The sequence below is a fragment of the Callionymus lyra genome, chromosome 1, assembly GCF_982586985.1.
Source record: "Callionymus lyra chromosome 1, fCalLyr1.hap1.1, whole genome shotgun sequence".
Lineage (NCBI taxonomy): Eukaryota > Metazoa > Chordata > Actinopteri > Syngnathiformes > Callionymidae > Callionymus > Callionymus lyra.
The window spans coordinates 28,464,694-28,480,737 of record NC_141818.1 but is presented as its reverse complement, the minus strand read 5'-3'; the positions used below and the strand labels follow the sequence as shown (position 1 = coordinate 28,480,737).

The 16,044-nt window shown below is 38.4% G+C and overlaps 1 protein-coding gene across 5 annotated transcripts in view; it reads right to left on the bottom strand.

Moving 5' to 3' along the window:
- Positions 1-4,913, bottom strand: part of slit2 (slit homolog 2 (Drosophila)) — a 77,762-nt gene extending 72,849 nt beyond the window's left edge. For all 5 annotated transcript variants that reach the window (XM_087799582.1, XM_087799599.1, XM_087799590.1 and 2 more), the window contains exons 1-3: positions 4,137-4,913; positions 3,278-3,349; positions 1,025-1,096 (exon numbers count right to left, since the gene is read on the bottom strand). In XM_087799582.1, coding sequence (XP_087655708.1) covers positions 1,025-1,096; positions 3,278-3,349; positions 4,137-4,354 — 362 coding nt within the window. In that variant the 5' untranslated portion in view covers positions 4,355-4,913. The remainder of the gene's footprint in view (positions 1-1,024; positions 1,097-3,277; positions 3,350-4,136) is intronic.
- Between the last annotated feature and the right edge of the window lie 11,131 nt (positions 4,914-16,044).

Genomic DNA, 16,044 nt, shown 5'->3' with positions numbered 1-16,044 from the left:
ACAAACCAATACTTTTCCAGGAATGACATAAACAAGATCTTAAATGTGGCAAAATCAATGAAAATTGCTGGTTTGCATCTGTATAGAAACAGATGTTATGACAAGATGTCTTCCATAAAGGCAATCGCCAAAATGTCTTGCTGCCAATATTCATTTTAGAAAGACAAGATGAAACTTAAAACAATTAAGGGAAGACCGTTGAAGTCAAACACAATTATTGAAACAACAATAGGATTTAATTTCTAGTCCTGTGGTCTTCGAACATGTCCAGTTAAATCTGTTCAATTGTTTTTTAAAGTTTTTGATGGGTCATACATTAAGCAACATTTCAGTTTTCACCAGTCTGTTGGCCGGGGTAACTCCCAAACGCACTTTCTGAATGACGCACACATCAAGTTTAATTGACGGACACAATAGACATTTCAATAGCCAGGGGTCCAAGCCCCCCCCACCCCCCCAGCTCTGGCTTCTGTTTTATTCCCCTCCTTCTGTGTTGTCCTCAGACTCAGAAAACTTAATTATGCCATAACTGCCTCAGGGTTCTCAGAAGTGAATACCAGTGATTCCAGCCCAGCACCCCAACAACATGGAGGTCACATGACGACTGGGGCCTAGATGGACACACCTGTGACTTCAATCAATCCCAATCCTGATCAAATAAGTGTAGTTTGTCTTATTCCATCTTTATCAGTAAGATGTTTAGTCAAGATTCAAAACCTGCATTTTTATTTCTATACGTTCATGAATTTGGACCCTTTTGTATTTCATGAGTATGTATGTACTGTATATGTTTGATTTTTACACAAGTATTTGATGTTATATTTGGTCACAGATGCTGTGATCAGACAATATAATTTCATTGTCATTGGTGCATCTGAATTTAATTTCATCTCTTAAAAACTAGTTTAATCACAAATCTACACACTATATGATTGTATATGAGTTTCCAGTTTTAAGCAAATTTCTGATCCTTAGAGAAGCAGCGGCTACTGAAGACCCGAAGAACGGCTTTATAGCTACTCACAGTCTTTCCAGCTCCTTCAAGTCCTGAAAGGCTCCTCTCTCAATTGTGGTGATCTTATTCTCCATGAGCTGTCTGAAAAACAAAACCAGTAGAGCATAAGGGAAAAAAACTAAATAAAGGGAGGAAAACAGTGTAAACCCTGTGGCCCAGATCTTAGTGGCTGGAAGAGACAAGAGGGGGGAAAGGTGAAGATTGACCACAGTAAATGGACTGAAATGAGGAGGGAGCGATCCAGAGGATATGTGGCAGGTGGAAGGATAAATAAGGGCAGATTAGGGGAGATGGAAGGTGATGGAGTGTCGAACGGCATGAGGGAGAGAAGACAATCAGCAGATGGTCGATAGAGTCCCAGAATTTGACTTTAAAACTGGCTCGTAGTCAGACAGCGTCTCATCTATCATCCAATTTACTTGCCATGGAGCTGTGACTACTCATTCATTTACACCAGCAAACCAACGCTGTGCTGACCAAGACAATACACAGACACACACATACACACACACACAGTCTTGTACTTCGATTGTGTGACAAACAAGATTAACGTGTATGCTCCATTCAAGCAACAGATTGAGAGATTGAAATGCGAGATCTTCATTGATTGGTGTAAGTATGTGAGCTCGGTCAAACATCCATACAAACAGCCAACCCTGGCACACACCGGAATACACATTGAGTAAGAAGACACACACACACACACACAATTAAGGACATAATCTCTGGAGGAATTCCAGCAATGTGTGTTCCCTACCATTCACTTTTTAGCAGCTGAGTGAAAGTTAAGGACACACACTTAGACACGCACACACACACACACACACACACACACACACAGATCCAGTTAATTATTATCTTCTCATGCCTATCCTGGTGTGTCGTTGTTTCTCTGAAGAAGAAATGATGCAAGCATTCAATTAGCAAAGGTTTTTTTATGTGGAACTTGGGGGGTCCTGTGCCATGAGTACAGTTACTGTACGTGTTTCAATAGTTTCTAAGAACAAATTATATATATTATAATAATAATTGCTCACAGAGGTAAAGTACTGTCAACATGTGGAGATGCAGTAAAATGATGTGCAGTTGGTTTTCAGGGTTAAGGAAGACCCTTAAAAACCCTTTCAAGGCCACTATCATATCAATGGAAGACCTTTGACCTCCCAATGACTACTAAAAGAAGCTCTCTATCTGCTCAATGTAAACATTCACAGTGAATCCACTCACTTTCATCTTTCATGGCCCAATGGAATCAAGCAAATAACCTGCACTGATTTAGAATTCAAATTCAAAACTGCAGTCCAGAGAAATAGCTGTTGTCTCATAAAGCACTGCAACAGTTGTAGGTATTATAACATTTGAGTAAAAAGCGCAAAATCCAATCTTTCAGTTTCCAATCAGTTTCAGAAAAAACAATAAAAAGGTTGACCTAAAGACTGTTTTACACACCTCAGTGATTGAGTTGAGTTGAGGACATACATTTATTCTAGTTTTGTCACTCATGATACTTTTCTCATTGATAAATAAATCACACTTTAGGAAACCATCTGCTCCATTCTCTTCTCCAGAAATCATAAAAAAATACATTTTTACTTCTCTAACAATTACTGAAAAAAGGGTTATTTATGATGAACTCATTCCTTTTTAAAGCTTTAAAGGTAAAGGTAGAAGAATCGTGAGTTTTATAATGAAACTATCCAAATCTTGAGGCCAAATAAATTGAATAATCTGCTTAAACATACATGAGTCATGTTTTTTGTACTTCAAGCCTCATATTCATTAAGAGTCTATTATTCATTACACCTATAGTTCGACTGGATCAATGTAAGATCCCGGCACAATAACGGACCTGTAATCTCAGTCTCAGCCATGTTGTTGCCGGAGAACTTTTAACCGGGAAGTGTCCCAGGTAAGAAACCTGTTCTTACTTGACTCTGCTGCTTTCATTTCCTCCCGCCCTCCCTCCCTTCCAGCGGCATTCCTCTCCACAGTAGTGTAATGACTGCTATCTCTTTCCCATCACTTCCTCGCCAGCACGTTAATCACTCCAGCATATGGGCCCCTGGGCCCAGTGGTTAAAATAAGACCTTCCTGACACTTCCACTGGCAGATTAACAGGACGGCATTAACAGGTGCCGTTGCTCTTTTGTATAGGCACAAGACGCAGTGCAGCAGAGCCACTAAAGTCTTGATGCTGGACACGTCTAGGACAGAGTCGAGGGACTGTCGCTGAATTTGTGGGACAGAATCAAAAATACTCACAGCACTCGCAGATTCTTTAGTCCGGCAAAATCGGCCTTTGTGATTTTTGTCAGGTTGTTGGCGTTCAGATCCCTGAAAAAGAAAAGTAGAAATCAGAAATTGAGTCAAATCTGAATATATCATATAGAGAAATATAACCATAGTAGAAAACAACTAAAAAGCTACTTGATAAGTAGAAGTTAGTTAGTAAAAGCATCCTGTTTTTCCCTTTTTACATCTAAAAATCAGGGTCAAAAACTCGGGATTGTGATCAGAAGGAACAAAGTAACAGACGGTGACATTTCTAAATTGGTGGAATATGGCTGAGAAAAGTTGATGCCACATATAAAAAATAAATCTCTTAAAGCACCATCTTGGTTTCATTTACTTGTATATTATGTCAGCATGATGTTAGAATGAGTTTGATTTTTTTTTTTTTACAGGTTCTCGGCAATAACCAAAAGTCACACTGAGGTAAACAAACTTAAAAATAATAATAATAATAATTTTTGACCATTGTGTACTCATGTTGTGAATGAAAAAAGGACAATCTAAGGGATTTCCAACACGAGGGCAGAGATATAATTTGCTGCACTCTTGGGTATATTTTATCTTTTTAATGAGGCAGAGTTTCAGTCATAAAAAGGGCTTGTTTCACTTGAAGCCCACTTGTACAAATCCGTTTTTGATGAACTTGCTGCTCTGTGGATTGATGTGGTGGCAGAGGCACCAGTGCACAGCCACCAATCACAGAGCCAGAGCCATAACATGTCCAGCTGTTTGTGTTATTAATGTTTTAAAACCCAGCTCCTGGAGAAACATAACTTTAGATTTTGCTGAGTAATTGGTCAAATCCCACATGTTTTTTTGCAATACTCACAGTCTCTCGGCGTTGCGGGGTATATTCCTGGGTACACTGCGCAGTCCCTGGCCGTGACAGTCCACCGTGGTCCCGATGCAGGAGCACTGCGCCGGGCAGGGCTGAGCCGCCGCGCCGCCGGACAGAACCAGAACCAGAACCACAACCACCAGCAGCAGCAGGACCGTCGTAGAAGCCGGGGAGCGGCCGGGACCACCAGGACTCGGAGCTCCCACCATCGCTGCGGCAAGTGGGGACCAAATAGGAGCGAGACTTGAGATGGGGGGTGGAGGGGGTAGGGGGGTGTTCAGGGGGTCCTGGTTGTAGGTTCAACAATGCGTGATGGGGGTCTGGGGTGAGTTTTTCAACTAAATGTTACATGTGTTAAAGGACCAGAGGTGAAGGACCAGGGGCTCGTCCCCCCGACGGGCTCTCAGAGCGGCTCTAAAGCGGCGCAAACTTCCACATGTCCCCCGAGGTCCTGCGTCCGAGTCCCCGTGTGAAACTGTGCGCGTGCGTCCGCGAGATCCCTCACCCCTTGCGCACCTCGATCCAGGTCCACATAAACGCACTCTTTTTCCAAACACTCAGAATAAAAACTCTCGCGTAAAAACGGACGCTCCAGGTGAGACTTCTTCTTTTTTTTTTTTAATTCTCAGATTCGAGGAAGAAAAAAAAGCATGTCCGTGCGTGAGGAGGTGCCACAGGAGAGGAGCTCGGTTCCGATCCCTTTCCCGAAAAAGGGATAAAACATCGGTGGAAGGAGGAGAAATCCCCGTGAAAGACAAGAGCGACAAGAGCGCAACAGCAGTCTGATCCAGGAGTGCGTCTGAGCGCAGAGGGAGGGAGGGAGGGAGGGAGGGAGAGAGAGAGGGAGGGAGAGCTAGACGGGAGCGGCCAGACACACGCACGCACGCGCGCGCCCTCACACACACACACACCAGCGAGTTGGTCAGCGAGGCAGGAACGGCTTGACCTCAGACGAGACTTTCACTAATGTTTGGTTTAACTTGGGTTTATCACTGGAATAGACACCTGTCAATCAAACGTCACGTGATTTAAGGTTTCCAAACTTTCCTCAAGGCACTAGGTTTGAATCAACGATGGTGTTTTAAAAAAAGTGCTTATTCTTCACTAAGGTTCATTGTAAAAACTTAATATTATTAAATGAGAATTGTATACATTCATAAGATCATTGACTGAAAAGATTTTATAAGGACTAGCTTGTTTGTTGTCTCTATGTATATCAAAAAACGATTAAAACCACTTTTAAATTTACCATTTTTAGAAAATGGAGACACAAGTCTATAAACAAATATGTTCGATATTTAAATAATAATAATTAAATATTACTAACAAAAATATATATATGTAAAAAATAATGTTTTAGGGGTATTGTTTTGAGTGTTTACGCGCTTTGTGACCCTGGTCTATAAATATAAATGACTTACTTACTTACAAGACACACCTTGGATTTTTCTGGATGATAAAAAACAAATGATGCTAATAATACCTCTGGACTAAAAGGCAGACGTGGTTAAACTTGAATTCAAATTTATTTTACTATTACCATTGTTTTTTGTTTTATTTTATACAGTATTACTGTGTGTATTTATGTAATGTCCATTATATGTTTAAAAGCAGGATAACTAGTATGTTTTTTAAATCCTACTCGGAAGTAATACGTGGGTGTCAAGCCCAAGAAACACTAACACCAAAATCCCTTTTTATTGGATGCTTAAATATGCATCTGAATTCACAAAATCATTGTAAAATGTATTCTTCTTTTTATTTTTTTAAATAAAATTGCAAAGCAATTTAAGAGGTAAATTTAATTGAAAGGTCAGTTGATATCTTCAAATACTTTCTTTGTTTTATTTTTATAAAAATATGATCTTTTAAAGAAACACTCCATATTAAACATAAATAAAAAAAACCTTTGAATTGTGTGGTAACTTCAAAAGCTCAAGCTCTTTTTGTTGTGTGTGAAATAATAATGAAAGATGCAACGGTACAGTTAAAAAACTTCACACATTATATCAACTTCAAGGATAAACTCTTGCTCATTGTTTAAACGCGTTCAGTAAATACAGTTTGGATCGTCCTTCCTGTCTTCAGTCAACAAGTAAGACGACCTCAACAATATGATAAAACATGTTTTATAAACATGATCCAAACGATCATCATGAGCAGACCCCCTCAGATTATTCCATCATTTGGTTTAAGGGTACAAACCTATGATTGGTGAAACATTTATTCTTGGAAACATTTTGACAGTGAATCTCTCCCCAGACACAACTCTTAACGGCTGTGTATGGTTCAGATACTAATGTGCACTTTGCGTGTGGAAGTTATAATTCTTTCCATCGCTCCCCACAAACAAAGACACACTCCTGCTGCCTCGCTACACAAACACACACACCATCTAGAGCCCAATACTTCATACAGGATTTTTGGATCAACTGTTTCCCTGAGCAATTCAGAACCTTGAACAAATAAAACTTGGCCGGGGCGACAGTTTGGATACAGACACGAGGGGAAATGTAAGAGAGACCGGCGCTCGGGTGGGTTGTCAGTTGTCAGTTATTGAGTGAAGAGAGGGAGATGATCGGAGAGAAGCTGCTGAATACAGCAGAGCTGGAGGGGACACAGCTTGTTAAAACAAATCCTAACCTTCCTGCCCTTTAAGGGAAACACACATACAAACAAACCAGCAGTTTAAATCTGCCGAAGGCAGAAACATGGACAGGGACATCTCTGCAGCTGGTGAACCATCCAAACAATCTGATCTCCAGCATGAGGTTCGTGGCAGACTGAGTCGATGATCTTTGAAAATACTGAAATACTTTATATATATATATGTATTTCTGGAAGCAAGGGAGGTTGTTTACTTGACCCAGAGACAACAAAATGGATACCACAAACACGTTTATTTCCGGGTCACCTTGAAGTTAGCTGTTGTTTGTTTGTAAATTCCATTTTAGATTTTGTTATTTTTATCCATAACAAAAAAAGCTCCACAAGTGATTAGTCACTTCCTCCCACATGCAGCTGACACAATGATGAACTGTCTTCTCCATACCTCCCGACAACGACAACACACAACTGACAGGTGAAACCAGACACACCTTACTCTGGTGACAAAGGAAGAGGATCCTAACATACCAGAGGAAATGTTCATGAGAACCTTAACTCCTCTGGTGTTAGCAGTGCTCTGGGTTTAAGTCCAGATCAGAACTCACAGAACTAGAAAGCGTGCGATGAATGAAAACAGAGACAAAAGGAGAGTTCCCTGGAATGTGTGTTTTGGTGTGTCTGTATTTACAGTGTCTGACTTTCTACAATTGTTTATGTGTGGCTCTTTCACAGCGCACCTATGGAAGCAGCTTCTGTGTTGTCATTGGCTCCTAATGATGATTAGCTGGAGACGCACTTCTAGGAGACGAACCATCTCAGACCTTTTACAGACTTTGCTTAAGTTTTTTCTGATACAGTTCGTCTCCTGGCGAGATTGTTTGCTTGTGTGAACTTGTGTACGTGTGTGTACAGTCGGATGAGCTCTGAGCAGCATGTGGTTCAGTAGCAGCTGTCCAGTAGCCAGGTGGCTGAACTGACCTCTACACACACACACACACACACACACACACACACACACACACACACACACACACACACACACACACACACACACACACACATGCAGAGAGAGAGTTTTACAGCGATGCCATAAACCAAAGATAACACAAACACCAGAAAAATCAACACAAAAGATTAAACAGACTACAGTCAACACAATTAGGTATAATTAACAGCTCAATACCAAACCAGAATAACTACAGTATCTTGTTCAGCAAATCTTAAAAATGATAATAATGCAAGAAAAAAACACATGTATATTGTTTATGTCAACTTTGAGTAAATAAAACCTAAAAAGACTAAACAAAAGCTCACACCTTGTTTTTGTTTTTTTGGGGGCAATATGTCTTTGGCATCCTAATAATAATAATCCCATGCTGGTTATTTGCAATACAGTTCATTCTGTTTTTTACCCTCCAGAAAAAAATATTCCTGTGCAAATATGGATTTATTCAATCACATCACACTGTAAACACACTGAAAAAGCCAAGCTTAAAAAAATAATAATTGACCTACACATATTTGAGCTTTATGTCTCTCTCTCCAGACAGTGACAAATCCTTCAGCATTTTTCGGAATCCAGATGGTAATATTGTACGCAATTAAAAGTGATCTGTTCCTAATCCTTTTAAACGTTTTCTGGAGATTAAAAAATGTATCCAAAAAGGATGTCTGTGTCTTTTTGTCTCATTTGCTTTCGTTCTAAACCTATTGGAAATGTATTTATATTAAAACACATAAGGGACTAATAATCTGCATATGCACATAAACAGCACAGCATGAATACAAAACAAATAATGAGCCCTCCTGAGAACTACATCGCAGATTTTAAGATAAAATCGAACGATGCTGAATATTCGCCTGTTGAAAAAACAGGTTTATAAAGATTGTGTTGTTAAAATTGAACCTCTAGAGGACACTTGAATTTGCTTCAGTCACAAATTACTAGGGACGGTATTGTGTTTTGTCAGATAAAAGTTTGTAAACAACATAAATACACTTTGAACAATGTAAAATGACACTTTCTCTGAGTTATATTCTGTCAGCATTGTTAAGACTCTTAGTTCTGTGTCTAAATTGTATGCTGTGTATCACCTCCATGACTCTATTTCTAAATGCATGTTGAAGCTTTGTAACACTGCCCAAAATGACCAGGTTTAAATGACACCAAAACCAAAACAAGGAACCGAAATGTCGTATAAGAAGACGCTTCCACAGTCAGATTTGATGCTGTAAATGTGTCACAACACATTCTGGGCCAATATTGGTTGGTATTATATAACCTGAACAAGTGTGTGAAACGTGTTATTAGAATCAGCTTCATTTGAAACACATTCCAATAAACACACCATAGATCTGTCACTCATTCTATGAGTGTAAATTAGGCTTTCGTACTCCTGTCACGTCAAACTCTATGGCACATGTGATGCAACTGCAAAAGACACCCAGGTTTTCGGAGCTAAACCTTCGTCTCAGCCTGTTTAATCCCTAACGCAATTATCCCACAGTGTTTGTGTGTTAAGGTCGTGATACTCCGACTTCAGCTCTATCGTGAATGTGCACCCAAAAACAACATCTATGTCCTAAAATAGCCTTTTAGAGCAGGAAAAACGTGTGTGAACTAATTGTATGAGGTGCTAAGCAAACAATGCTGTGACATACAGCATACTAAACTTTGCTGCAACAAAGACATTTATACAGAAAAAGAAAGAATCCAGCACATCCTACCTTTTGCCTACTATAGAGAAGGTGAGATGCGACAGTGATTTATTGAGAGAAAATACAAACAAATTAAATTTCTGTTTCGTAGTCTTGTTTTTTCCATCTCACTGAATGAAAAAAAGATACAATCAACGTTTTTGTTTGTGATTATATACTTTTGGTTCATTTTCCAAGAACACTGAATAAGAGGATAACTGCAGTTTTAACTAGCAACAAAGAACAATTATTCTTAGTCAACTGTATTTGCTGCAACTCTATGGACTGATCGACAAATTGCAAAGTTTTTAAACAAGCAGTACAACTTTATTTATCCCTGCATTTTCAGCTACGTTTGGAAATTTTGTTTTTTAAGTACACTTTCACCGACACATTTTAGAGCTGGTACTTAAAATAAGAGCTAAGACAACCTGAAAGTTCGACAGAAATCGATCTGGTGCTGAAGTGGTTAATAAACATTATAAACCAGATAAACACAATTCTCAATTCATATGATTATTTTTCTTCTTTTACTCATTTAACTCAATACTGTGTATGGATACATTAACTTAAAAAATGTGATTATCTCCTTTTGACATCTTAAAAAGAGGAAGCGACCCGCTCTAGTAGAATAACTCACATTTCTCTGATCCTTAAAACTCTTCACTGGCTTCCAGTTTCTTTCAGGATCAACTTTAAAATTCTGGTTCTTACTTTCAGATCTATTCATGGTCAGGCTCCTCCTTATATCACTGATCTGATCCAGCCTTACACCCCAGCTCAGGCTCTGAGGTCTGTGGATCAGAATCTACTGATGGTTCCACGCACACGGTTCAGGACCAGAGGAGAGAAATCCTTCCAGGCTGTTGCTCCTAAGCTTTGGAATGATCTTCCTCTCTCTTTGCGCTTGATGGATCTACAGACACCTTCAAGAAACATCTGAAGACATTTTTATTCCTGCAGGATTTTCCTTGATTTTCTGGAACTCCTGTTGTGTTATCAGTTTTATCTTGACCTTTAAAGTATATATTTTATTGAATATTGTTTTGATTGTTGAGCTGTTTGGCTATACAAAGTTTATATCCAGATATATATGAAAACAACATTTTTTTAAATCAGGAAGACCACAGTAGACCTTAAAACTAAACTACTTAGAAAAGAACAAACATTGTTTTTTCACAATCTAATATATGTTAAGATTCATCCTGCTGTCACTGTTTAAAACATCCTCATGAGATCCACCTTAAGAAACAAAACAAGACACACAATTATACAGAATCAATTGTGATCAACTCCATCAATTCCAAAACAAACAGTGCAAGACAAAAAGTGCAACAGAGCCTTTTAAAAGACAATTATCGGCACCAGCACAGGTCCTGCTTCAATTACACTAAGCTGTTTTTCCAGCTTCAGTTAGGTTGTCATATGAGCTGTAATTGCTGTATTTAGAAGCTGTTTTTATGAAGGTAAAAACCGTATAGTCATTAAGACGAGACTCCCTTTTCCCAATCTAAGTTGATACATTACACTTTGACAGGATAAAGAATGGTATGACTTAAGCCAAACATATTCTGCAAATGCATTTTGTGTCATCGTATTTAAAGTTTAAAGTCTTTTCAAATCTTCCGAGTGAAACTAAGTGACAGGACATCATTGGAAACATGACTCCACTAAATACTGGAAGAATGTCAAAGAGGATCGTGACGGCGGAAATGAACAAAGCATGACAAAGGATCAGGAATGAACAATTTAAGAAAGGGGAAAAAAGGAGTAAGAAAGAGACGGAGGGTCCTTTAAAGTGAGCGGAGAAACACAGAAGCTGTGTGGAGAGAGTGTGGGAAAAATCAATACACTCCTTGAGGTGACTGGAAAAGACAATCAGTCCTGTCTGCTCCTTGTCTGCCCTCAGTGCGTGTGCGTGCTAACGTCATGGACCTGTTTTAATCTATAAAAAGCTACATATAAAACATTTAAAATCATTTACACTTAAATATCTTATCGTTGAGTATATGAAGAACTAACTTCTCTGACTCTGTATAAGGTTTTCAGCCCAGAGGGCGACAGCTTTCCTCGACCCCACTCTATCTGTGGAGCTTCAAGAGCCATTGTTCAAATCAGTCGGCTGAATTTGGCTGCCTCCCCTACGGCACCTGGACTGACAGAGGTTAGGAACGGGTTGATCGATGAACTGGAGAAAGGGGGAAAGAGAAAAAAGTGGCTTAAAAAGATCGTCAGATAATCCATTTTCAGTTTAGTGAAACTGATTTAAAGGAGACGATGAGATTGAAACATATTTACTTTGAACTATAAGAGCTATAACAATTTTAATAATGTGGAGATTAAACAAGAGCAATATGATGACAAACATTATTCAACCTTGGGTTGAAAAAACCTCCTCTTAAAAATCTAAATTAAAAAAGTTAAATTCTAATTTACGTTTCTCAACCTGTGTCTATGCTCAGTCTACCCTCTAAGGGGGTTAAGTGAGGTCATTTCAGCATCGTGACACATCTCCTCAGACTTATATGTCAAATCCATGTATGTTAGTTCTGCTGTTGTTGTTTTACATGAACACAAATGATTGACAAATGTGTCAGTTTTTCAATATCCAGTTTATTATTAAAGATCAAATAAAGGAAACTTGAAATAGTGGCATTCTGTTTCTTTAATCTGTTGTATTGGAGACACATGCACCATTTTTTGAAGATGGCAGCACATATTTAGAGAAGTAAAATATGTTCTTGAATGAGTGTCAGAAGATGCTATCTGTGGATTATGTGGGAGTTGAAGGATCTTCCTCATTATCATAAATCATTACCTTGATTGACATTTTGTGATCATCCATCAAATGTTGCTGAGAAGCACACCAGAAGTAGAAGTAGTAGTAGAGTAACCCACCAGTAAAATGGTATATATTTTTTTAACCCATGGTCATTTACCGTATACCGTAAAATCTTGTCTATTCGCACATATTAAATTTAGCTGCCGATAACTTGACTCGTATCACAGAAGCGTTGGTTAGACTCCAGTGTTTTGAGCACAGAATCACCAGGAACTCATTCCAGAGCATCTTTGGATCCTCATCAGCTTCAGCGTGATAGAAATCTCTAAATAAGTCCTGCCAGCTCTAAACAGAGAGGAGAGAAGAATATCCAACAAACAAAATTATCAAAAACCATCTGTGGGCAGTATTTTAACTTTCCTTCATTTTATCTGTAATAATAAACTGGATGTTTTAAAAAGTAATTTATATTAATTTCTTTTTGTTTAAAAAAGGATTAAAACAACAAATGAATCTTACAAGGATTATACCTGAAGGTCGTATAGCATTAGCTGGGAAAAAACTACAATAGCACATGCATCGAGTAAGTAACAAATTGTATACGAAATAACGCAGCATATATTTAATTCAATAACAAAAAAATGAGACTCCTGTGTTATCTTGACCTTTTAAGTTTATATTTTAGTGAATATTGTTTGATTGTTTAAGCGCTTTGTGACCCTGGTCTGGAAAAAGCACTATATAAATATAAATTACTTACTTACTTAATACATGTACACATCTCGGCTTTATTATAAACACAGGATATAAGATATTAACTGTCACAGCCACAGGAAGTATTGAAGAAGTTACTAGTAGATGATATTACATCACTTTAAATAAGTATTACTGCAATTAGTTGAACATTTGGTGAAGCTCATTGAGATCCCCACACACCAAAACACGAGGTTGATTTGTATGCATGTGTGTTTGTGTGAGTTCTGTTTGTAGCAGATGGTAGCTGGTGTTTTCCTGCCAAATCTGTCATGTGACTATCTAAATGATCACTTACAAACTTATGTTAAACAGGCGAGCCAGCGTAAACATATTGCCCTGCTCAAACACAAACATGGTGAGGAATGAAAATATTAGAAAAAGTTAGTTCTCTCTCTCATCTATATTTCTGGTATGACCATGTGGTCATAATTTTGCCTTGATACTTTGTATTTCTATTTTTTGACTGGCTTCAAACAGGTTTACAGATGACGGCTGTCTCGTTTTTTTTGGTTTGGTTTGGTTTGAGCATCAGGTCATTTTTCTTTCTGCTAAAGTTTCCTTGTAAACTTGAAGAAATGTACTTTATTTTGAAATTATTATGTATACGGTTATAAAAAAGTTTTATTTTTCTTCCCTTGTGTAAATTATCTTCATGTCGTGTCAGCTCAACCCCTTTGAGACACTTTCTCTTTATCTATTTCTCTCTTAAAAGTCTTCTTTTAAGTTGACATCGAGCAAACTTGACAACAAAGTCAGACCTTTACCTTTAACATTACTCTCTTGATGTAAAAGAGCGCACAATAAAGCACCAGATGAACACAATCTATAGCAGAAGACAAAACGTTGGCGTCGACACTTGGCAGCGGCAGCATTGAGCGACAGATGCTTCTGAAAGAGCTCTTTTCTTCTGCTGGATTCATAATGTGGCCATTCAAAATAGCTTTTCACGCATTTAGAAGAGCTTCAAGACACCTATGAATATTTACAGCGTCACACACGTTCTTAATGGGATTGGCATGAAAATGGGAGTAAACAACCAACACCCACATTCATTAGTACCAACAGAGCAAGAACGATTAATTAGTTTTCTGATTAATTATATGTACTTTGTAAAAATGCCTCAAAACCGTTGTTAATTTTCACCTAAATTGCGGTAGCCTCATGAGGAAATTACTTTTCCATTATAAAAGGCTTAATTTATAATCTTTTAATTTTTGCAGTAGTGTATTAAAGAAATCTAATTGTGTTCCTAAAAAAAACGTTTTATGAATTGCACGAAGGTGAAGTAAACGTCAATAGACATTCCAGAAGACTTTTAATCTGCTTTCAATTTCCTTTTCTAAAAAAAAAAACGGTCTTTGAATAATCACCAGTAGAAACTTTTATTACCTGGAGCAGACTTGGGAATAGACCGTTTCCTTTACTTACACAGCATTTTCTCTGCTTGGTCAGCGCTAACAGCGCTTTACGGTAAAGTTCACGCACACATCGCTCACCATCGGAGACTTGTGACACATTCAGATCCGATACTGGGAGTGAACCTGCAACCGAACAGTGTACCATCATAGCTACACATACAGTATTTATTTAGATCAAACAGAGGCTTCCAAACTAGCATCCGTAAGTGTGTTATTGAGTGTGTAACATTCCCTCCTGTTCCAATTTGAAGCTCGACTTTTATGACCGAATGGATTTACACAGCATCTGGAACACAGTATAGGATGTAAGTGCTTGAAAACAAAGGAATGAAAACAACGTAAAGATGCCACAGAGATGTAGTTTGCACCGTGTTAGCACCTTGGTTAGCTCACTTGGTAGTGCACAGTATTTCTGAGGACGTGAGGTTTGTGATAAGTGGGTAGAAAGTATCTCAATATTGTCTATTTTCGGCTGATTCTTTCAATGGTATATGCAGGGAAGTGTCCTGGTAAAGAGCCCCGGCTTGAATATTTTTACCAGCCCCAACTGATCCTATAAACTCTCTGTTAAAGTTCCTAGGTGATTTAATAGCTATGAGCTTCACGAAGGAGGTCATGTTTTCCTCTTAAAGTTCTTTAGAAATGAAGGAATCATCATTCTATTGTTGGTATGACTCCTGCTGCCTACAGAAGTTTGGGAATAATGCAAAGCCATTGTTGTACCCAATAGGGGGTACTTCTGAGAAGTAAACCCTGTGGGTTTAATTCCCCATTTTCTAGTTTTTACCAGGTGACTTGGGTGATTTTTCTAGTCTTTATGAATCACGACACCCTGAATGTGTCAGTATGGACTGTCATATGGGTTTGGGAATCCTTTCCTGAGCTTCCCAATGTTCTCTGTATTGCAAAGAAACAAGGATGATGCTTTTCACATCAAGTTCCAAACTTATACTCACAACTTCAAGTTTAGATTTGATTTAAAAGCGGAAAAACCCTTCTCTGAAACTGATTATGTTTAATCAGGAATACGCATTAAATAAAGACATTTCCTCTCAATGTTAGCTTGTGTTTAAAGCCATTTATTGGTATCTCCTGGGTTTGGTAGATCCTATGGTTGGACTTTGATTGTGGGACACGTTTTTAGTTGAATGATGATCCACAATTTTATAATCTACCTTCGAAAAACTCTAACAGCAAACAAGAAAATTGCTACAAGCCCGGACTCATGATGTGAGCCAGATGATGGGAGTTAAAGACAGATGTAGAAAGCCATAATTAACCAATTAGCTTTCACAAACAACGTCCACAGCTATAAGGCCGGTCGATAAACTTTGTGTGACAGATTTTAAGGCTGGAAAACATTAGGGAAAGTCGGCATCTGTGAAAAGCACTGTGTTTCCATGCCAGGAACAAGAACAACAGATCCCATGATTGCTCTGAGTGTCGATGGAGATGTTTAAAGAAAGCCAAAAAGAATTGCTGTCTGTGTCTGGGAATATAGAAAACATCGAAAACAAAGTGGTGCACTCTGTATACAGAAGAAAGTTCTTGCAACGTCTTTAAAAAAAAAAAGTAGACAAAAGAAAAAACAAAGATGAGGTGATGTCAGAGGGAAGCGTTGTGGTCTACATGAAAAGGG